Source organism: Loxodonta africana, chromosome 18, assembly GCF_030014295.1.
Source record: "Loxodonta africana isolate mLoxAfr1 chromosome 18, mLoxAfr1.hap2, whole genome shotgun sequence".
Lineage (NCBI taxonomy): Eukaryota > Metazoa > Chordata > Mammalia > Proboscidea > Elephantidae > Loxodonta > Loxodonta africana.
This window is the reverse complement of record NC_087359.1, coordinates 82,187,033-82,211,464: the sequence shown is the minus strand read 5'-3', so window position 1 is coordinate 82,211,464 and position 24,432 is coordinate 82,187,033. Positions and strand designations below refer to the sequence as shown.

The 24,432-nt window shown below is 43.3% G+C and overlaps 2 protein-coding genes across 2 annotated transcripts in view; one reads left to right on the top strand and one right to left on the bottom strand.

The window, feature by feature from the left end:
* Window positions 1-20,382, top strand: part of ADORA2B (adenosine A2b receptor) — a 39,858-nt gene extending 19,476 nt beyond the window's left edge. The window contains exon 2 of the mRNA XM_064271857.1: window positions 18,840-20,382. Within this exon, the coding sequence (XP_064127927.1) occupies window positions 18,840-19,506 (667 nt within the window). The 3' untranslated portion in view covers window positions 19,507-20,382. The remainder of the gene's footprint in view (window positions 1-18,839) is intronic.
* ZSWIM7 (zinc finger SWIM-type containing 7) overlaps window positions 19,740-24,432 on the bottom strand; it is a 31,454-nt gene continuing 26,761 nt past the window's right edge. Inside the window, exons 4-5 of the mRNA XM_064270369.1 lie at window positions 24,071-24,175; window positions 19,740-22,580 (exon numbers count right to left, since the gene is read on the bottom strand). Coding sequence (XP_064126439.1) covers window positions 22,452-22,580; window positions 24,071-24,175 — 234 coding nt within the window. The 3' untranslated portion in view covers window positions 19,740-22,451. The remainder of the gene's footprint in view (window positions 22,581-24,070; window positions 24,176-24,432) is intronic.

Sequence of the window (24,432 nt, the reverse complement as noted above, 5' to 3'; positions counted from 1 at the left end):
AGAGTGGTGATAAAGGGCTTTCTTGTCTGGTTCCCGTTCTCAAGGGGAATGCTTTCAGACTCTCTCCATTTAGGATGATGTTGGCTGTTGGCTTTGTATAAATACCTTTTATTATGTTGAGGAATTTCCCTTCTATTCCTATTTTGCTGAGAGTTTTTATCATGAATCGGTGTTGGATTTTGTCAAATGCCTTTTCTACATCAATTGATAGGGTCATGTGGTTCTTGTCATTTGTTTTATTTATGTGGTGGATTTTTTATGTGGTGGATTACATTGATTGTTTTTCTAATGTTGAACCATCCCTGCATACCTGGTGTGAATCCCACTTGGTCAAGGTGAATTATTTTTTTGATATGTTGTTGAATTCTATTGGCTAGAATTTTATTGAGGATTGTTGTGTCTTAAAATCATGAGGGATATAGGTGTGTAATTTTCTTTTTTTGTGGTGTCTTTACCTGGTTTGCGTATCAGGGTTATGCTGGCTTCATAGAATGAGTTTGGGAGTATTCCATTGTTTTCTATGCTCTGAAATACCTTTAGTAGTAGTGATGTTGTTAACTCTTCTCTGAAAGTTTGGTAGAATTCTCCAGTGAAGCCATCAGGGCCAGGATTTTTTCTTGTTGGGAGTTTTTTAATTATGTTATCAATCTCTTCTTTTGTCATAGGTTTATTTAGTTCTTCTACCGTTGTGTTAGTTTAGGTACATAGTGTGTTTCTAGAAATCTGTCCATTTCCTCTAGGTTTTCAAATTTTTTAGAGTACAATTTCTCATAGTATTCTGTTGTGATTCTTTTAATTTCAATTGGGTCTGTTGTGACACCACCCATCTCATAACTTATTCGGGTTATTTGCTTCCTCTCCTGTTTTTCTTTTGTCAGTTTGGCCAAGGGTTTATCGATTTTATTGATCTTTTCAAAGAACCGGCTTTTGGTCTTTTTAACTCTTTCGATTGTTTTTCTATTCTCTATTTATTTCATTTAATTATGTTGTAATTTTTATTATCTGCTTTCTTCTGGTGCCTGAGTTTCATTTGCCATTCTCTTTCTATTTGTTCGAGTTGTAGGGTTAATTCTTTGATTTTGGCCCTTTCTTCTTTTTGGATGTGTGCATTTATTGCTATAAACTGACCTCTGAGCACCGCTTTTGCTGTGTCCCAAAGGTTCTGGTGGGATGTGTTTTCATTCTCATTTGACTCTATGAATTTCTTTATTTCATCCTTAATTTCTTCTGTAACTCAGTAGTTTTTGAGCAAGGTGTTGTCCAGTTTCCATGTGTTTGATTTTTTTCTCTTGCTTTTTCTGTTATTGATTTCTACTTTTATGGCTTTACAGTCTGAAAAGATCCTTTGTAATATTTCGATGTTTTGGATTCTGTTAAGGCTTGCTTTATGGTCTTATATGTGGTCTGTTCTGGAGAATGTTCCATGTGCATTGGAAAAGAAAGTATATTTAGCTCCTGTTGGGTGGAGTGTTGTGTATATGTCTGTGAGGTCAAGTTGGTTGATTGTGGCAGTTAGCTCTTCCGTGTTGTTACTGAGCTTCCTTTTAGATGTTTGGTCCTTCACTGCAAGCGGTGTGTTGAAGCGTCCTACTCTTATTGTGGAGCTATCTCGCTTTTCAATGGTGTTAGAGTTTGTTTTATGTATTTTGGATCCCTGTCGTTTGGTGTGCAAATATTTATTTTGGTTATGTCCTCCTGGTGTACTGACCCTTTAATCGTTATATAGTCTTTCTTTATCCTTTGTGGTGGATTTAACTTTAAAGTCTATTTTGTCAAAAATTAATATTGCCCCTCCTGCTCTTTTTTGATTGTTGTTTGCTTAAGATATATTTTACCATCCTTTGAGTCTTAGTTTGTTTGTGTCTTTAAGTCTAAGGTGTGTCTCTTGTAGGCAGCATATGGATGGATCATGTTTTTTAATCCATTCTGCCACTTTCTGTCTCTTTATTGGTGCATTTATCCATTTACGTTCAGCATAATTATTGATAGGTATGAGTTTAATGCTGTCATTCTGATGTCTTTTTTTGTGTGTTATTGACAGTTTCTTTGTTGCACGTAATTTTCTGTGCTGAATCGTTTTTCTTTATATATTTTATTTACTCTTTTTCAGTGGTGTTAATTTTGTAGTTGCTGAGTCTTTATGTTTTTTATTTTGATGCGTAGGACTGTTAGTTTCCTTTGTGGTTACCTTAATGTTTACCCCTATTTTTTTTAAGTTTAAACCAATGTTTTATTTGTTTATATTGCCTTGACTTCCTCTCCATATGAAAGATTTGTGACTACATTTTTAGACCCTCTTTTTTGTTTTAATATTATCTTTTACATAATGATGCCTGTGTTTTCCTGTTTGAGGCATTTAGCTTTGACTCATTTTTTGATTTCCCTATCTTTGTTGATATCTGGTTGGTCTGTTCTGTGTTCTAGTTTTGGGTTGTTTTCTGACATTACTGACTTTCTAACTGGAGGACTTCCTTTAGAATTTCTCGTAATTTTGGTTTCGTTTTTGCAAATTCCCTAAACTTCTGTTTGTCTAGAAATGTCCTAATTTCATCATTATATTTGAGAGACAGTTTTGCTGGATATATAATTCCTGGTTGGCAATTTTTTTCCTTCAAGGCTTTATATATGTCATCCCATTGCCTTCTTGCCTGCGTGGTTTCTGCTGAGTAGTCCAAGCTTAGTCTTATTGACTCTGCTTTGTAGGTGCCTTTTTGTTTATCTCTAGCCATGCTTAAAATTCTTTTATCTTTGGTTTTGGAAGGTTTTATTATAATATGTTTTGGTGACTTTCTTTTGGGATCAACCTTGCATGGGGTTCTATGAACATCTTCGATAAATATCTTCTCGTCTTTCACGATATCAGGGAAGTTTTCTGCCAACAAATCTTCAACAATTCTCTCTGTATTTTCTGCTATTCCTCCTCTTGCCCCCCATTCTGGTACTCCAGTCACTCATAGGTTATTTTTTTCTTGATCGAGTCCTACATGATTCTTAGGGTTTCTTTGTTTTTTTTTTTTTAAATTCTTTTACCTGATTTTTCCTCAAATATGTTGGTTCCAAGTGCTTTATCTTCAGTTTCAGTAATTCTGACTTCCGTTGCCTCAGTTATACTCCTGTGGCCTTATATTGAATTGTCTAATTCTGAAATTTTATTGTTAATCTTCTCAATTTCTGTTTGATGTCTCTCTATGGATTCTTGCAGCCTATTAAATTTGTCATTATGCTCTTCTAATCTGCTTAAGTTCCTCTAATGCTTTGTGCATTCCTTGGCTTGTTCTTCATGTTGCCTGATCTGCTTCCTGATCTCTTGGAGTTCTGTATGTTAATCTTTGTATTCTACCTCTGGTAATTCCAGGAAATTATCTTCATCTGGAAGATTTCCTGATTCTTTGTTTTGGGAGCTTGCTGAACCCATTGTGGTCTGCCTGTTTATGTGATTTGATATTGACTGTTGTCTCCTAGCCATCGATGTTGTATTTATTTGTGTTACATTTGCTTAATGTGTTCTAGCTTCTTGTTTGTTTTGATATACCCAAATAGGCTGCTCGAGTGATCAGACTTGATCATTGGTGCCTTTGAAGCTCTAATATCCTGTCACCAGGTGGTTTTACCTGTTACTAGGTGTCATGGATTGAATTATGTTCCCCGCCTTGAAGAAAAAAAAAAAATTTTTTTTTCTTCAAAATGTGTCTATCAATTTAGCTGGGTCATGGTTCTGGGGTATTGTGTGATTTTCCTATATGTTGTAAATTCTGCCTGTGATGTTAATGAGGGAGGATGGATGGCATTGTGTTAGTGAGGCAGAACTCAGCCTACAAGATTGGATTGTGTCTTGAGGCAATCTCTTGAGATATAAAAGAAAGAAAGGAGCAGAGAGACAGGGTGACCTCTTACCACCAAGAAAGCAATACCAGGAGCAGAGTACATCCTTTGGACACACAGTCCCTGGACCTGAGAAGCTCCTTGGCCAGGGGAAGATTGAGGACAAGGACCTTCCTCTAGAGCCAACAGAGATAGAAAGCCTTCCCCTGGAGCCAAAGCCCTGAATTTGGACTTGTAACCTGCTAGACTGTGAGAAAATAAATTTCTCTTTGTTAAAGACATCCGTTTGTGGTATTTCTGTTATGGCAGTCCTAGATAACTAAGATACTAGGTATGTGAGCCCAAGAGTCCATTCACTTTTCTTGTATGGATTCAGCTCAAGTGTCCTGGTACTTAGTCACCAAGCGTGTGGTGCATGCTCTCACCTACAGTCCTAGATGATCATGGGTGATTGGTGTAGGCACAGCTATCTGGGTGCCGCAGTAGGAGGTCATGCACTGAGCAAGGCAGGGGGCTGACAGCCACCCCTGAGTGTCTGTGAGGAAAACATGTCCCTGTTCCCTAGAGCGCATAGGTGGGTGGGTTTTCATGTGGACTATGGACACCCAATGCTGTTGGCCGTAAGGACTGGGAGGCACCACTTATTCTTGGACCTGTCACAGGTGGCTAGGTGTCATGGGTGGAGCCACCTGTCCTCAGGCCCCTTATGTGGGTAGGTGAGGACTCTGCTTAATAGGCAGAGCAGTGTCAAATGGCACAAACTTGCCTCTCCACCATATAGCTGAAACAGTTGAAGTTAGACTTCAGGTATATACCCTGTTGTACTGTGCTAATGAGGGCCCACGCTGTTGAAATGGGCCCACCCAGGTCTATGCAGGTGTGAAAGGCATTCAAAGTCTGTGGTCCCCTTGAGACTGTGCCTAGGCAAAGGAGCTGTTTCTGCCCTATGTTCCTGGATTAGGGGAGCTGGCAGATTATTTTTTTCCTGTTCATTAATTTGTTCCCTCTCCAAGGCTGGGAGAATGGCTCAGAGCACGTGCAGGGTCCTTCTGCTGGCCCAGAGGATGCAGCTGGTTGGGACCCAGTGCATAGCAGCAAGGGAGCAGGTAAGTGGGAGAGAGGTTTTTCCTGAAGGAATATTTTTGAATTGTGATAGGTTAAACACAGGTACTTACTGTTTGCTGATTATCCTGGAGGGTTGAGCAGACTCTCCACCATTCAGCCTCCCCTGATGTGGAAAACACGTCTTGAACGCCTCTGCTTGCCTCACTGCACTCACAGCAGTGGCAGAATCGGCTTGCATGGTGCTGGTTCCCACTGGGTCAGATCTGGCAACTCCTCACTGCTTCTGAACCATTTGTCCCCCTCTCTACCGCTCTGTTTGATTCCTCAACTTTGCCTTTGATGTTCAGGGCCCTAGCTTGTCATACATAACCGATTCATTTGTTTTTTTGAGTCTTTGTTGTAAGAGGGACCACAGGAAGCGTCTGACTACTCTGCCAGCTTGGTTCCGCCTTCATTTATGATTGTCTTGATGTCATTCCACAACTTGTCTGGCTTTCGGTCATTGGTGTTCAGCACATCAAATCTATTCTTGAGGTGGTCTCTAAATTCAGGTGGAATATACTCAAAGTCATACTTTGGCTCTGGTGGATTTGTTCTAATTTTCTTCAGCTTCAGCTTTAACTTGCATATACCACAGGTGTAAAACAAAAAAAAAACCAAACCCAGTGCTGTCGAGTCGATTCCAACTCATAGCAACCCTATAGGACAGAGTAGAACTGCCCCATAGAGTTTCCAAGGAGCGCCTGGCGGATTTGAACTGCGGACCTCTTGGTTAGCAGCCATAGCACTTAACCACTATGCCACCAGGTTTCCCATAGGGGTTGGGATTTACAATGTAGTTTTGGGAGATACAATTCAATCCATAACAATGATGTATAATTCTTTTTTTCTAATTTTTTTGCTGTTGTTGAGAATATACATGCAAAAACATACACCAATTCAACAGCTTCTACAAACAGAATTCAGTGACATTTATTACATTCTTTGAGTTGTGCGACCATTCTCGCCCTCCTTTTCTGAGTTGTTCTTCCACTGTAAACATAAACTTACTGCCCCCTAAGGTTCCTATCTAATCTTTTGAGTTGCTGTTGTCACTTTGGTCCCATATAGATAGTTCTTAAAAGAGTGTAATGCTCAAGGCAGACCTTTTTTACTAGTTAAGCTAAACTAATGTTTGGTTTTAGGAAGACTTCAGGGGTTATTTTTGGTTTAAGGTTTAAAGATTATCTCAGGACAGTTGTTTCAGGGGCTCAGCCACCCTCCATGGCTCCAGAAAGTCTGTAATATGTGAGCATTTGAAATTCTGTTCTACATTTCCCCCATTTGATCAGGATTCTTCTATGGAATCTTCGATGAAAATGTTCTGTAATGGTAGCCAGGCACCATGCAATTTTCCTGGTTGATGTATGATTCTTTTAATATGCTGTTGGATTCTGTTTGTTAGCATTTCATTGAAAATGTTGGCATCTATATTCATAAGGGATATTGGTCAGTCGTTTTCTTGTGGTGTCTTTGTCTGGTTTTGGTAGCAGGGTAATGCTGGCTTCGTAGAATGCTGCTTTCCTGTATTTTTGGAAGAGTTTGAACAAGATTCGTGTCATTTGTTCTCTAAATGTTTGATAGAATCCTCCAGTAAAGCTGTCTGGTCCTGAAATTTGTTGTGAGGCTTTTTATAACTGATTCAATCTCTTCACTTGTTATGGGTCTGTTGAAGTTTTCTACTTCCTTTTGAGTCAGTTTCAATAGTTTTTGTGTCACTAGGAATTTTTTTATTTCATCAGAGTTATCAATTTTTTGGAGTACAGTTGTTCACAGTATTCTGTTATGATCCTTTTTACTTTAGTTGGTCAATTTTAATCTCTTCACTTTCATTTCTAATTCTGGTTATTTGCATTTTCTCTCTTTGTGTCTTTGTCACCCTATTGAGTTGTCAATTTTATTTATCTTTTCAAAAAAACAACTTCTGAATTTGTTTATTCTCTCTACTGTTTTCTGGTTCTGTATTTCATTTATTCCTGTTCTTATCTTTATTATTTCTTTTCTTCTAGTATCTCTAGGTTTAGTTTGCTCTTTTTTTCCTAGTTCCTCAAGATGTAGAGTTAGACTATTTATTTGAGATCTTTTTTAGTGTAGGTGTTTATTGCTATAAGTTTTTCTCTGAGGACTGCCTTTGTGGCATCCCATAAGTTTTGGTATGATGTGTTTTCATTTATCTCCAAGTATTTTTTAATTTCATTATTGATTTCTGCCTTGGCCCAATGGTTATTTAATAGTGCATTGTTTAATTTCCTTGAATTCGTGTGTGTTCTAGTTTTGCTTCTGCTTTTAATTTCTAATATTATTCCTTTGTGGCCAGAGAAGATACTTTGTATAATTTCAGTCTTTTAAAATTTGTTGAGACTTGTTTTGTGGCCTAGCATTAAGGTCTATTCTGGAAAATGGTCCATGTTTATAGGAGAAAAATGTGTATTGTTCTGATGGGTGGGGTGTTTTATATATGTCCATTAAGTCTAGTTGGCTTATGGTATTATTTAAGTCCTTGTAATGGTTAAGGTTGTGTGTCAACTTGGCTGGGCCATGATTCTCAGTGGTTTGGCAGTTATGGTGTAGTTTGGCAGTCGTATGATGATGTGATTACTTCCATGATGAGATCTGATATAATGTGATCACCTCCATGATGGGATCTGTTGCAACTAGTCAGTCATTTGAAAGGGCGTTTCCTTGGAAGCATGGCCAGTGTCTAATATATGTGGGCTTTCTGGTTAGGCTCCTGGACTTTTGCTCTCTCTGGGTCGTGCAGTTGGCTCCTGTTCCTCTGACCTCTGGTTCTTGGGACTTGAGCTAGCAGCTTACTTGCTGTCCTGCCTGCCAATCTTGGGATTTGTTAGCCTTTGCATCCTGTGAGCAAGAGCCCTGCTGTCTGACCTGCTGATCTTGAGTGCATGAATCAGGAGAAGCATCCAGCCTGACCCATGGACATCTGTATGAGTCATTACCTTGATATAAATCTCTAAATATACTTATACACATCACTGGTTTTATTTCTCTAGAGAACCCAGCCTAAGACAGTCCTCTTTGTCCTTACTGATCTTTTTAGATGTTCTGTCCAGAATTGAAAGTGGTGTATTGAAGTCCCCAGCTATTATTGTGAGGTTGTTTATCTCTCCTTTCATGTCAGTCATTATTTGTTTCATATATTTTGGAGCACTGATGTTAGGTACATATGTATAGTAAAACTAAAACCAAACTCATCATCATCAAGTTGATTCTGACTCATAGCAACCCTGTAGGACAGAGAAGAACTGCCCCATTGGGTTTCCAAGGAGCAGGTGGTGGATTCGAACTGCTGACCTTTTGGTTAGCAGCCAAGCTCTTAACCACTGCACCACCAGGGCTCCATATATGTGTGTGTATGTAAGAAAGAGAGATTTGAGAGCCTGGAAAGTCCCAAGTTTGTTGGACAGGCGTCAAGGCTGGAGGCTTCTCCTGACTCCTGTAGCTATAGATGCTGAGGAACCCAAGGTCAGCAGGTAAGATGACAGGCTGCTGGCTCAAGTCCCAAGAACTGGAATTCAGATGATGACAAGCCAATTGCAGGACATTGCAGAGCAAAATCTAGTGGGCTCTGCCAGAAAGTCTGTATATATTGGATGCAGGCCATACCCTCAAGCAAACTCCCTTTCAACTGATTGGCTGCTCATAGCAGATCTCATTATGAAGGAGATTACATTATATCAGGTCTCATTCTGGAGTGATTCCATCATTACACATAACTGCCAAACTATATCATAACTGCCAAACCACTGAGAATCATGGCCCAGCTAAGCTGACATGCAACCACAGCCATCACAATCCACCCCTTGTTGATTTGGCACCTGTACACATCTCCCCAAATCATACATAACCTCTGAATAAAGACAATTATAAAGTCATACTTGTGCTTAACATGATGCAACAAACACACACACACACTGAAAATGTACTAGTCCTGTTTACATCTTACATGTTATAAGTGAAGAAAACAAAAATATGTGATGCACACATACAAAGCAGTAATACCATAACAATTATAGTCTTCATTTCTGCAACTGGTCATGTGGTCATAACTGGTATTTAGAATTACTTTCTTCCACCACCCATTGCATATTCCCTTTGCTCTCAGCAAGCACCTCAGCTGGTCGTGGTTCTTTGCCTGGTGGGGTGACCCAAACCTTCATTCCTGAAGGGTCTGAGCCATTAGTAGTCATGTCAGAATTGGGTTGCTGTAGTTTTCCAGATTCACTTTAATCACAGGGATGGTAGTACTAAAAGGTGCTTTAAGGGACTGCCTACATTCCAGACATACTCTTTTTTACCTCCATTATGTAATATCAATCTGATTTCCTCCTGGTGATCTGCATCAATCACAACAGCCAGTATGGTAACTCCCTTCTTTGCCTGTTGATCCAGAGGCATAAGGAGCCCAAAGTGACTGAGTGGCATTCTTAGCATCCAGTTGAATGGAATTAGTGCTGTGTCTACAGGTGGGAGCATTCCTTCTTTTGGAACTAAGCCCTCTAGACCTGCAGAGCATAAGTTCGTGGGGACAGGAAGCAAAAATCTTGCGAGTGGATCATCAGGGGTAACAGTGAGTGGTGCCATTTCCATTTCCACCCTTGATTCCTGGACCCGTGCATCCTGGTGTCTCAGTTATCTAGTGCTGCAGTAACAGAAATAACACAAGTGGATGGCTTTAACAAAGAAAAATTTATTTCTTCATAGTAAAGTAGGGTAAAAGTCCAAACTCAGGGTGTCGGCTCTAGGGGAAGTCTTTCTCTCTGTCAGCCTTCTCATTCATCTTCCCCTGGACTAGGAGCTTCTCCGTGCAGGGACCCTGGGTCCAAAGGACGTGCTCTGCTCCCGGCACTGCTTTCTTGGTGGTATGAGGTCCTCTCTCTCTGCTAACTTCCCTTTTATCTCTTGAGAGATAAAAGGTGGTGCAGGCCACACCCCAGGGAGACTCCCTTTACATGGGATCAGGGATGTGACCTGGTTAAGGGTGTTACAATCTCACCCTAATTCTCTTTAGCATAAAATTACAATCACAAAATGGAGGACAACCACAGAATACTGGGAATCATGGCCTAGCCAAGTTGATAAACACATTTTTGGGGGGACACAATTCAACCAGTGACACCTGGTTATGGGAGAAACAGCACCATATATTGGATGCTGGTCTAGAGCATATATAGCCTCCTAGAGAACACTGCCCCAACCCTGCAAGGTATTGCCATCTAGCCAGCACTGTAATTGTACCTTTAGAAGGTTATTCCACTGTTCTGTCAAGTTGTGAGTGAGGCCTGCATATCTTGCAGAACCATCTGTAAAATGGGCATGATTTTTCTCTTTCTCAGCTGATCATGAGGAACTCCCCAGGAGGCCATAGGTGCAGACTGGGAGATGAAAGGTAATGTGACAGGAGTGGAGATATTACCTCAGGCCATTTCCACATGCAACTTACTCGGGCCCGATATCATATATCCCACTTCCATTTAATGATGGAGTGCTGCTGTGGACATCCGACTTTATGGCTCTGTAAGTCAGACCACACTCAGTTCATGATGGGCAGCTGAGGTTGCGTGGTGACTTGGTGGCCCATGGGTAAGCATTCAGTCTCTACTAAGGCTCAGTAAGAAGCCTGATATATTTTAAGTCATGTGATGGAAGGACTATTGCTTACAGTAGAATGCCATCCATTAGATGGGAAGGAATGACAGGACTAAGCAAATCACCATTTGGCAACTAAAGTAAGAATTGATTCAGGCAAGAATCATCAATAGATGATGTAACTTGTGTGCCAAAGTTTGATGAGGAACAAGATATTAACAAAGTTTCAATGTTTCTGCCCACAAGATACCTAGTAATTACAAATGGAAAAATAGTTACCTTACAGTGGAGAAACCTCAGATGAACAGAGATCAGGTCACCAGTAATGGGACATGCAGACTTTATGTGCCTCCTGCTGTCCTCTTCTAACTGGTTACTGTTTGTGTACGTGAAGGCCAGTGCTTTTGACCATTAATCTTGTATCTGAAGCAGTGTGTTTTAACTCCAGCCTGGGGAGGGTGTTTTTTGACACAGGGGAGTGTTTTTACCTCCTCTGGTCTGATTTCAGACAGTGACTTTTTCCCTAGGGACTGCATATTTCATGTGAAGGAGCTCGGAGTATAGAACCTACCACCCTGGACTGCTCCAGATCCTACCTGACATGTGAGACCAATATGTGAGAATCACCAAAACACAGCCCCACAGGGGAACGCTGGAAGACCTGGCTCTGGCCCCACCCTTAATCCCAATTGGTTAATCACTATCCTACTACCGTGGACTGCTTCCCCCTGCCACAGTGAACCTGTGGTAGTGCTACCAGTTTTCTTTGCTTGTATCTGTATCCCTTACCTGTTGTTCCTGAGTGACTGTGAAGGAGAGATGGCATCTCCCCCAACCACCTTTACATATGGTGGTGGGCTCAGCCAGGTCCACCACTGGGATTAAGACATGTCTGAACTTGCAGTAGATGAGAACTCCTTAGGAACCAGAGTGACTGAGTGCCCTGACCTCCTGGGAAGAACTCAGCCTGAAGGTGAGGCCAGGTAACCACACCTCACTCTCTGGTGGGTAGGCAGGTGCTGTGCTTTCCCCAGACTAATGTCCTGTCACCAAATGGCTGGAGCTGTTACCAGGCATATGAGCCTAGGAGTCCATTCACTTTTCTTGTATGGATTTAGTTCAGGTGTCCAGGTAGTCTGTCACCACGTATGTGATGGAGGCTCTCACCTATGGTCTTAGAGGAGCAGTGGCAATTGGTGTATGCATAGGTATCTGGTTGCAGCAGGGGCACCACGTACTGAGGAAGGGAGGGGGCTGACAACCATTCCCCATGTGTCTGTGAGCAATGCTCGTCCCTGTTCCCTAGAGCACAGAGGTGGGTGGGCTCTGCAGCCGGACCATGGGCACCCAATGCTTGTAGCTCTAAGGACTGGGACGCACCACTCATTTTTTGGACCCCTGTCATGGGTGGCTAGCTGGCATGGGTGGAGCCACCAGTCTTCAGGCCCCTGATGTGGGTAGGTGAGGACCCTGCTTAACAGGCAGAACAGTGTCAAAGGTCAAAAACCTCTCTCTACCGCACAGCTGTAACAGTTAAAAGTCAGACTTCAGGCGCATACACCCTTGTACCATACCAACAAGGGCCTAGCTGCTGAAATGGGCCCAGATAGGTCCTTGCAGGGGTGAAAGGCATTCAAAGTCTGTGGACTGCTTGTGCCTGGACAGGAGCTGCTTATGCCCTGAATTCTCAGCAGGTTACTTTTCCCCCATTTTTAATTTGTTTCTTCTCCAAGGCCAGGAGAATGGCTCAGGGTGCGCAGTAGAGCCTATCTCAGGCCCAGGGAAACTATCACTGAAGCGTGCTTGGAGCAGACGGAGGAGGGATCAGATAGATGGGAGAGAGATCTTTCAAAAGGAATGCTTTTAGATCCATGTGGTAAATTAGATGTAAGCACTTATGTTTTGCCGAGTGGCTGTTCTTTGTCGATTCTGGAGGTGTGAGTAGCCTCTGCTGCTGGCTCTCTGTGGCTGAGAAAACTGCATCCAGAACGCTACCACCAGCCCCGATGTGGGTCGCACCAGGGGACGGGGGCTCGGGGCGCTGCTTCCCACCGAGTCAGGTTCAGCAACTCCTTGCTGCCTCTGAGCCGTCTCTCCCTCCCCCTACCACTCAGTCCAATTTCTTAACTTTGCCTGTTTTGTTCAGGGCTCCTAGCTTGTCATATATATAACCAATTTACTTGTTTTTTTTTTGCATCTTTGTTGTAAGCGGGACCCCCAGAAGTGTCTGACTGCTCTGCCATCTTGGCCCCGCCTCCTCCTCTCTACTGTTTGTGTGCATTTTTGACATCCACTGTGGCAAGCTCTAGCTACACTGAGCTGCCTGCCTGGATGAGCCGTGATTTTGTTAGTGCCCTGTTTGAGAACTGTGTAGTTTTTGAGTGGTTTGCTCCTCCCCTCATTTTTCACATAAGCAGAGCTTTCTTCGTGTGCTATTTTAGACAGCATGAGATTTTCTAAGAATGCTGTATAGAGAAATGTCTTTATTTACAGAGGACTGCAACTTGTGAGGTAGACAAAATATAAAGAAACAAAATTCTAAACAGTTTTAAGTGGCAGTGCTACGACCCCACTGCATTTCTGTGGCGATGTGCAGTTATAAAGTGCTTTGTGCATGTTATAGCAGGAACTGGGAGTAAGCCTCACAGCAGCATAGCGTGGGGTGGGTTCTCTAGGCCCCATTCTCCCCGCTTTTCTCATGGGAAGTTAGGCTGTTTCCAGCCCTGGTTGGACTGCGTAGGTTCAATGTTACTGTATGGGTCACTGCCCTCAGGGATCTGCTGAACTTCGAGTGCTCTGTGTGCTGGGAGTTCTGGTTTCTAAGGCTGAGAGAGTGGCCTGGTTTGAGCTGAGGGCAGCAGAGCAAGAGGAGGAGACGGCCCCAGAAATAGGCCAGCACTTGTTATGCAGCACTTGGCGGTTCCCCTGCTACCCCTTTTGTTCTGTAACCTTGGTGTCCACAGTTCTCTTTTGTTGGCTCCCTCCACGTGATTGTTGTCCCACCAGTCTCCACACACAGCAGGGCGTATAGCCATTTCCCAGAGCGTGGATTTTCCCAGAACACCCCCTTTGTGTGGCTTGCACAGGCTGGACTGGGTCCTGCCTTGTTTGGAATAATAAAATTGCCTGTGTTTTCTTAATTCATTTCTAGATTGCCAGTTACTTACTTCTCCAACACTTGGGGCAGATGTCCTGCTTCCTTGGCCTTACTGCTGTGCTGGAAGCCCTCCCAGCAGAGCAGTGACTGGCACTGGGGCCCTTGCCTTCATGAAATGTTTTGGGGGGCAAACACACAGACTTGAGGATGTGCTGAGAGCTGGGGGTGCACAGGGAGCACGTATGGAGTGAGCAAGCAAGGGGTGAGGCCAGAGGAGAATGGGGAGATGGAGGCACAGGCTGGAGTGGGAGATGGGAGGACATGGCAGGACACAGACTTCCTGAGATGCCGGAGACCCCGGGGGACACCCACGCAGCACCCTGCGTTAGTACAGGGACACATGCCTGCTTTCTGTAGCATCCCTGATGGTCACACACCCTCTGCCTGGCTGCTCCAGGGTCCAGACATGTGTCTTAGAGAGGCAGATGTCCTGCCACAGTGGAGCTGGAGCATCAATGCTCAAAATTTTGTCTTTGGAGCCTACACCTCTTCTCTCTGGTGGCCATGCCCATGTCCTCCAGCAGAACAAAGAATAAGCACATTTCTCCTTGCAAGGACTAAAAGGGTTGTAGAGACCACTTCAGGTCTCCGATTCCCACGTATCTGGCCTCGGAGGTGGGGGCTCCCTGGACCAGCAAGCAGCTTTGGCAAGAACAGATGTGTTTGGGTGAAAAAATAATGCAGCTGACCTATGGCTTGCTGCGCCCATGGCAGGCCCGTGGCTGGGTGACCAGGCAGAGATGGGGGCTGGGATTTCTGAGATGAGCACTGACGAGCCAGAGATTCCTGAGCAGGAAAATGAGAGTCAGACCAGATTGGTTTTGTCCTGACAGCAATTTTGTAGCAGCGGGCAAGTATTTAACCTCTCTGAGCCTCAGTTTCCGTATCTGCAAGCTAGGGGTAGCAGCTCTTACCTCATGAGGAATGGTTTGAGAGAGACGTGCGAGGTACTTGGCATTGTGCTACTTGGCATTGTGCCTCCTGGAGAGGGGGTGCCTTCCAGAGAGGAGGTACGTGGGTGTTGAGGCTCTGCGTTATTGCTGTGTCCTGTGCATTTGGGGCAGGGAGATTCAGGACATTTGTCTCCAAATTTGTGTCTGGTCCTGCAGTTCAAAGGCTGACAACATGGGAAACTGCCTGCCAGTTAGGAGGAAATTAGGAAGGAGAACCTGTTTAAGATGGAGAAATTGATGAACTCAATTTTTTAAAAAGTTTCAAGGACACTGGTGTATGAAAGATGAAAATGGAGACATGGGTTGGATATTTTAGCTTTAGCCAAATATTTCAGAAATAATTTGCAGCCCCACAAAGCTCTATATATCCCCTGGCTACTTAGACCTCAAGCCCTACGCACCCTGAAAACACTGTGCTCTCTGGAACTACCATCACCTATGTCCACAAAGCCCCATGTTCTCAACTTTTCTCTGAGTGTTCCCTTCCCCACCCAGCCCTGACTGAGGCCTGCCTCTCCCAAGGACATTGCTTCTCCTGCATTCTTACTGCCACCTACACCCCGGAGCTCAGGTCAGGACTCAGCTGGAGCGCCTTCTCACTGCTTTTCTGTACTCCTTTCCAGAGTATTATCCCTCTCCTTCACCCACCCCTCACTGCTGCCAGCTTTCTCCTGTCTGAAAACCTTAGCACATGCTGTTTTCTCTGCCTGAAATGTTCTTCTCTCTACTTTAAAACAATTTCTATTATCTTAAAAAAAAAAATTTTGTTGTGTTTTAGGTGAAGGTCTACACAGAAGTTTAGGTTCTCATTCAATGATTTCTACACAGTTTAATGACATTGGTTACATTCTTCACTATGAGTGAACATTCTTCTTATTTCTGTTCTGGTTGTTCCATTTCCATTAATCTAGTCTTCCTTCCCCCCATACCTGCTCATCTTTGTTTTAAAGTAACTGTTGACTATTTGGTCTCATACAGATGATTTTTTAAAGAAGCACAGTACTCATGGGTGATAGTATTTTTTTTGAGCCATTCAGTGTTTTAGCTAAAAGGTGACCTCGGGCTAGTTTTGGTTCAGGGTTTAAAGAGTATCTCGGGGCAGTAGTCTTGGAAAGTCCTCCAGTCTTATCTGGTCCAGTACACTTGGATTTTTTTTTTTTTTAAGAATTTGAGGTTCTGTTCTACATTTTTCTCTCGTCTTATCAGGGTCCATCTATTGTGGCTCCGATCAGAACAGTCAGTAGTGGTAGCTGGGCACCGTTTAGTTCTTCTGGTACTTTTCAAATTTTGACTCAACTTTTAGGTTTCTGTTTGAGAGAGGCCTTCCCTGACATTCTGTGTCCAAGAAGTCTCCCTCTGTTTTTTCTTATCACTGCATGCTATTTATTTTGGTATGACCAAGCTTAACCCAATTTACAAGTATATATGTGTGTCTTTACTTGTTTTCTGTCTCTTCCATTAGTTTGTTTCAAGGAACAAAAAAAAGTTGCTGTTCAGTCAATTTCAACCCATGGCGACCCCATATGTGTCAGAGTAGAACTATGCTCCGTGGGGTTTCAATGGCTGATTTTTCTGAAGTAGATTGCCAGGCCTTTCTTCTGAGACATCTCTAGGTGGACTGGAACCTCCAACCTTTTGGTTAGCAGCTGAGCGCATTACTGTTTGTACCACCCACAGGCTCTGTGAGTTCCATGAGAACAGGGATTATGTTTCCAGTGCTTAGGAGAGAGCCTGGTAGAAGAGAAGAACTCTTTGAATGAAACAAGGAACCAACAAGAAGAGAGGCTTTGATGAGGGTTATGGGGAAAGCTGTGACTAGCTGCTCCCTTAATGTCACCAGCTGCTTTCCCTTAGCCAGGACAATTTGGCATAAAAGTCATTTTTCACATGTGCAGGATTCAGCAGTTTTGCAAAGTTCAGATGTGGCTGGATCCAGTTTTGAACTCTAGTGGGAAGCCACTCCTGTGAGCCCTCCGTGTCCAGGGAGCTCCACGTCCAATACTGCTTTGAAAAAAGAAGAGTAAGTGAAGAGGCAACAGGATGTAATGAGAGGATCACTGCCTGGGAATCCAACATTAGCTTCCGGTCTTTAGTTCTTGTATTTTGTTACTCAGATTTTATATCTGTGTTTCCTCATTTGTGAAAGAATGGTTTGACCAAAATGATGAAAGTCCCTTCCAGTTTGTTTAAGTATGCTTTTAGCTAGAAGTGACACATAGTGGCTTAAGCAATCAAGAGATTTAATAATCTCTCAAAACAAGAATACAGATCCATGGTGGTTATTGCTGGTCTGGTGGTTCAGAGATATCATGAAAGACCTGGACTCTTTCTTCCTTCTGCTTTGACGTCTCCTGTACTGGCTTTGTCTTCAGGCTTGTCCCTTACAGTCACAAGATGGCTGCTGCAGCTTGAGGCATCACAGCCTCCCACAAGAGCATCAAAAGCAGGAGAGATGGGGTATGGAGAAGGGCAATCCTGTTTTAGAAGAAGTTAAATCTTTTTCAAAGTCCTCCAGCAGACTTCTTTTTATGTCTCATTAGCTAGAATCACCTCATGCACCCCCAAGTGACCAGTGACAAAAGGGAATGGAAGCACCATTCTGCACATGTCATCTATAATATAAGGCCCCACAGCTGACTGCCTGTTGATGACAGCTGCCCTAATGGGGAGCAGCAAAGATTAGAGGTCACTGTAAACTCTGAGGCAAGAACTCAGTTAACTTCCTCAGCAGACTGTACTGGCCCTCATGCCTGTCCAGGCAGCAACATCAGGTATTCCCAATAAGTAGAATCTTGCTTTAAACCCGTTTGATAAATCATGAAATGGAGAAGCAATGTATTCGTCATGGCCATATTTTCAGTAGAACCTACTGCGTGCCAGGCTCTGTGCAGGTCCTGGAGATAATGACGCAAAAGGAAGAGGTTCCAGTCCTTAAGTGGCTAACATTCTAGTTGAGGGGAAGCCCGTGTGAACAGATGAGCAGGCTTTACAAGGTGGGGAAGGGAGGCGGCACGGAGTGGGGGTGGGCTGCTCTGCTGCTCAGGAAAGGAGGTGACCCTTGAAAGAGGAACCGGTATTTTGGCTGGTGCTGAGAGCAGCATGAGCCAGAAGGGAGTCGCTGATCAGGAGTGGCAGGCCCTGTGCATGTGGGGCTGAGGCTTGGAGGGCTCTGTGGGCTGTATTCTGCAGGTAAAGGAAATTTGACACTTCTTGTATAGATAAGTCTTAATGTAATGTCTGTCAAACAGTTTCGCGGCCCCCCGCAGAAGTGACAGAACGATTTTATTTAGTCAGTACATTAGATTGAATAGTTATTAATCAACATGCGTTTACAGCAAAGTGTCTAAAATGTAATTTATGTTTCTAGTGATTTTAAATAAGTTTTAATGGTTTAAAAATTACTGAAAAAGTATGTTTAATATTTGCTAAGTTATTTCCCAACTTTTATCAACTCTGCTGTTAGCATTTCTCGACCATTAAGGGCAATGCCAATGCTTGTTCTCCGGCAGTGACAGAGGTGTTCAGGGGTGATTCTGCCCACAGTCAGAGGCAAACCTCTTGTTTGTGGGAGACCAGAAGGATCCTTGCCTAGAGCTACCAGGTAGTGCTGCCCACCTCCAGGGGGCTCCAGTTCTTCCTACCTTGGGGCCAGTGTTCAAATGTCACCTTATCAGTGAAGCCCTCAACCCCTTTAAAACTACATTCCCTATCTTATTCTTTTTTTCATACCAAACTTACCTCCTTTTAACATACTACAGATTTACTAACCCATGTTTATTATTTATTATTGTCTGTCTTCCCCTGCTAGAAATATAAGTCCATTAAAGCAGTGCTTTGTGTGTGTTCTGTCCACTGACCTGTCTTCACCACCTTACAGAAGACCTAGACTCAAAGGTCAGTAGCTAGGTAATTAGAAAGTACTCCTCTAAAACTCCCAGTTGTCACTGACCATGATTTATCACTAAACAGAAGTGATTACTAAGTCAAGAATGACACTCTTATTAAAGCAAAGCTGCTCATATCCTGCTTGCATGCCTTTAGTGTTGACTCATGGTGCCCTCTGAGGATAAACATTAGAGGCTGCTAAGGGTAAAGGGCTACGGCACAGAAACAGACGTGGGGTCTTAGACTGGTTACAGAATTTTAGTTACAGAATATTGCAAACTGATCATAACAGATGATGTTCTTTTCAATAGGTATAAGAGTTTGGTCACTGGGACCCGGGCAAGAGGAGTCATTGCTGTCCTTTGGGTCCTTGCCTTTGGCATTGGACTGACTCCGTTCCTGGGATGGAATAGCCAAGACAGTGCCACCAACAACTGCACTGAGCCCTGGGATGGAGCCATGAATGAAAGCTGCTGCCCTGTGAGGTGTCTCTTTGAGAATGTGGTCCCCATGAGCTACATGGTGTATTTCAACTTCTTTGGATGTGTCCTGCCCCCACTGCTCATAATGCTGGTGATCTACATCAAGATCTTCACGGTGGCCTGCAAGCAGCTTCAGCGCACTGAGCTGGTGGACCACTCGAGGACCACCCTTCAACGGGAGATCCATGCGGCCAAATCCCTAGCCATGATTGTGGGCATTTTTGCTCTGTGCTGGCTACCGGTACACGCTATCAACTGTGTTACTCTTTTTCAGCCAGCTCTAGCTAAGGATAGGCCCAAGTGGGCAATGAACGTGGCCATCCTTCTATCACATGCCAACTCAGTTGTCAATCCCATTGTCTACGCCTATCGGAACCAAGACTTCCGCTATACTTTTCACAAAATCATCTCCCGGTATATCCTCTGCCAGACAGATGTCCTCAAGAGTAGGAATGGGCAGGCGGGAGCACATCCTGCTCCCGCTGTGGGCCTATGACTTTGGCTCTGGCCTCTTCAAGAAGGCAAATTCACAACAAACAAAGGGACACGACTGACTGATTCTCGTTGTGAAAGACTCAAGCATACAGGCTGCCTCTGTTGACTCTTTCCCTGGAGTTACCACTTATCTAGTTAATACACACATGTTGTTAACAAGCACCACAGGCTGACAAAAATATTTCGTGGCATTTATGGTTCTACTCAGCTGCTCTTACTAAGTGGATGATGCTGACATGTGAATGGATTTTAAAAGACAGTTTTTTTTTTTTTTTTTAAGAATCTGCATCTTTCATAGTAGGGAATGATTGAAACCATTTTACTGTGAAATACTGTGAACTACTATAATGCAAATATTTTTAACTTAGAGGCAATGGAAAAATAAAAGTTGTATATACTAAAAATGTATACTTGTTCCTAGGAGGGCAATAAGGAAAATTAAAAGTATAATCTTCAATCGAGAAGCTGCTGTCTTAATATAGGGAAATGATACACCCTCAAGTTCTCTAGTGGAGCATCGTCAGGTAACAGTTTTGAGCTCCCTTCTCTTCCAGGTCAGAAAACTTGCTCTAGAGGAAGAAACTGAAGAAACGGGATCCCTCCTCTACCAGATTCTGTTTTCCCCTCCTAGAGCCAGGAAATGTGTTTGACTTCTCTTCCAAAGTCAAGTTTGGTCAAGATGCTGGAACTGAAAGTATGAAATTTTATATAACTCTGTGTGTATTACATGAAATAAGAATAAAACTTAAAATAAGCTTAGGGTACAGCACTGGCTTGTCATACAGAGCTGCGTCTACCCTCTGTACTTTACCCTGAAGACTGCTTTAAAAAGTCTACGCCCAGCCCACATTTCCTTAGTAGTAGAAAAGTCTTCATAGATTTTATTTGCCACACATCAAAGTAAACGCTCTGCCAACCACAGAACACTCTAAAATCTGTGGCACTGGGCTTTTCATACAGTATTCACTTGTTAGCACCTCACGGGGTGGCAGTTTTCTGGGCTGTAATTTCTTTTTTTATTATATATAATATTTTATTGTGTTTTCAGTGAAGGTTTACATAGCAGTTTAGGCTCCCATTCAACAATTTCTACACAAGCTGTTCATGGCATTGGTTACGCTCTTTACAATGCACGAACATTTTATTTCTGTTCTGGTTGTTCCATTTCTGTTAATTTAGTTTCCCTGCCCCCTTACATTCTCATCTTTGTTTTAAAGTAATTGTCGACTATTTGGTCTCATAGGCAATGTTTTTAAAGGAGCACAGTACAACCAGTCCAGTCTAGTAGATTTGTTTGTTTGTTTGTTTTAGAAATCCAAGGTTCTGTTTCATGTTTTTTTCACATTCTATCAGGGTCCATCTATTGTGGCCCTGATTAGAACGGTCACTAGTAGCACCTGAGCACCACCTAGTTCTTCTGGTCTCAGGATAGATGAGGCTGTGGTTTGTGTGGACTGTCTTGTAGACTAGTTCCTTCTCTTTCAGGCCGAATGAGTAGAGACCAACAGTTGTCTCTTAGATGGCCGCTCACAAGCTTTTGAGACCCAGATACTACTCACCAAAGTGGGATGAAGAACATAATGTTATGAACTATATTATACCAATTGACCTAGATGTCCCACAAGACTATGGTCCTAATCCTTCAAACCCAGAAATCCAGTCCTGCGAGGTGTTTGCTTATGTCTAAGAAGTCTGTTTAACTATGCCACATGTGCTTTATTATATACATGAATATGTATACTTACAGTCACATAGATGCATAACCTGTATATACACACATATACACACACCTATGCATATTTACGTCTACGTACATACGCATATACCCACACATATATTTTTGGTTGTTTTTTCAAAATTGTATATCCCATAGAAATAATCAACTGGCCCTTTTTTCTTGTGTACATCTCAGTGACATCATTTACCTTGGTCAAGCTGTGTGCACTTTGCCCCCATTTGGTGTTACCCTTCCCATCACAAAGATAGCAAGCGCCTACTATCTAGGCAGTGACTCTCCCTGCCCCTCCCAAAAGCCATCTATTTTATCTGTGTTCACTGCTTCAATCCTCTGCACTATCCTAGCAAGTTTACTGAGCCTCTCAAGAGATGGATTCCTGCCCTTCTAGGATCCTATTCTGGCTGGGTACAGCTTTACTGAGTAAGAAGTTCTTGTCCTGTACTGCAATCTTTCTCCTTTTACTCCTTTGCTTCCTCTTGGGGTCCAAATGAGACCCATTTCTCTCCCTGTAACAACTTCATTTGCCTTTTCTTCAGACTAAAAAACCCAGCAGCCACTTCAGCTTCCCTCTGGGACATGACTGAGCCCCTTCCCTTCCCTGGTCTAAGGCTCAGAAATCCATGTGGAGCAACGCTGTCACATCCTGTTCTCGATGCCACTGTGACGCATACCTCCTCACACTGCTCTGAGGCCAGCACCATCGATGCCTGAAGCTTACTGCAAGCACAGCTCCTAGGTCTTTTTAGTCTCGCTGCTGGTTAGTCATACCTCTCTGCTTCAATCTTTGATCGCTGCAGAATAATTTTCTGGACCCAAGGAAAAGAAGTACCGCTTTCTTTTTTAAACTTCACCCTACTCAGTTTGGTCTACCACTCCAGCACTTTTTAAATTACTAGTAGTTCAGTAACTTGAGAATCTAACCAACTGTGGATACCACATTAGACTTTACTTGAATACAAAATGCTTGAGTCCATCCAGGGAAATTTTTTACCCCCAGGGCTCAGAGACTAGAAGACCTGTATAGGGATTCTAAGCATTCACCGCGGGTTCTACTCCACAGCTCCTCCTGCAGGCCAGGCAGGAAAAGGCACAGGTGTGTCACAGCAGCAAGAAGCCTCTGGAAGAACCATTTCAGCTCTCTTCCCGTGTGAACCCTGACAATTTAAAACATTTCTGGACAAGGCTTCTGTTTTGAAAGACGATGGTGCTCAGTCTGTAGCTTTATGCTCTTGTTCCGCCTCAGTCAATAATATGTCAGTCAACTGCTCGTCAGAGACGCTTAGCTGCTGGCAGGCCCCGGTTACCTGACTGAGGTAAACTGCCAAGAGATGCTTGCACTGGAATACAAAACACACAAGCTCGTGAGAACCAGGCAGGGCAAGGGCTGGCCAGGCTAACTGAGGCCTTTCACCACCATTACATCCAGTGGAAAAGAACTGGGGCACACTGATTATGGGCCTTCAACTCATTGCTTAAACATTGCAGATAAAGAAGATGAGACAGCTGCATTCTCTCTGAAAGTCCAAAACCAAAAAACCCATTGCTGTTGATTCCAACTCATAGCAACCCTATAGGACAGGGGAGAACTGCCCCATAAGGTGTCCAGGGAGTGCCTGGTAGATTCAAACTGCTGACCTCTCGGTTAGCAGCTGCAGCTTTTAACCACTACACCACCAGGGTTTCCCTCAAAGTTGAAGGGGGCAAAGGACGTACTTTGCTTGCTGCTTTGGGAAGCTGCTTGGGTCCAGCGGGCATAGGATATACAACCCCAGGTGAAAACCAAGATGGGCTCCTCATTTTTGTCCTAAATTGGGCTTCTGTTTTCCTTGCCTTCAGAAAGCTGTTAATGACTAATGTTCTTAGAGGCACTGTGCTATGAAGTGCTTCTCGTAGATTAGCTCATTTAAATCTGACAGCTACCCTACGAGGACAAGTCTTATCCCTACAAGGACAAGTCTTACCCCATCTAAGTCTGTACTTGGAGTCTACGTTCTTAACCAGTTACACTTCCTGGCGGTGGGGAAGGAAGTGGCAGCCAGACTCTCACATACATGGGCCTGGACACACCTTCAGGGAGACAACAGTGATGACTACAGGACAGAGCTTTAGATATTAAAGGAATCCTGTCATTTTACAGGCGAAATAAACATGGCGCATCAACTGTGAACATGACCTCTTGTAAAATGAGATATCCATTTTGCCACCCAGCTCCCAAGATGTTTTCTAATTTTAACACGTTCCCTTAAGAAAAGGAAGAATGGAGTGGATGCTGTACTTTTCTTCTTTGAAAGGACTTAAAAAATAGCTTCTGCTCTCAGGGGGGTAATGCCTTTTCCTTTTGGAATGAGGAGTTGGGTGAGTATGTCCTGTTCTAGCTGCCCTGAACTCCTATGAAATTGTACAAGTACCACTGTGCTATCCTGCCCCATGTGCAAGTCACGTGTAGCTAAGTACCAGGCTGTTCTGGGCAGTGTGGGGACACTACCTCATGCCTGGAGCTGGGGATATGCACAGCTGCCAGTATCCAATTTAGTCCATATTTTTAATGGGCCATCTAATTCTTCAGTATGAACTTCTGGGATTTACCTATTGCCTTTCTCAAAGCTTCATCTATGACCTTTTAAGTAAAAATTTATACAGTTCTCAAAATGACCTTGCATTTCAGGAGGGTAAATCCAAGAGATGACTAAAACCAAGGATAGGCTACTATTTGTTTCTATATGTAGTAAAGTTCCCATTCTTTTTGACCCTCAAAGCACACAATGAGGGCTCACGACTTCCCTCCTGACTCAGCTGTAGTAGGAACGAAGAGCCTCCCCGTCCTCACCAGTAGGCTGTCGCTCTTCCGTAGCACTGAGAAGGCAAAGGCAGGACATGAGCAGTAATGACAAGAGGCCAGACATGTATATGTTTTACCAGAACTTCCAAGTACCTAGGAAGAAAAGGAGACAGGATCAGACTTCAAAAAGTGTGCTGGGAAACCACTTCCTTCCCTTGAATCTATCTGTGTGATGGCTTAGAGATGCTCTTAAAATTGCACCGGGAAGAACTGCAGCTATGTTTTAGACAAAACGGGAAACTCAACTGCCCTACGTGGGGGCTCTTCCTCACCCCTCTGTACCTGACAAAATCATACAACGGAACTGAGGAGTTTCAGGCTAGCTAGACCATCCACACAGACCATTTTAT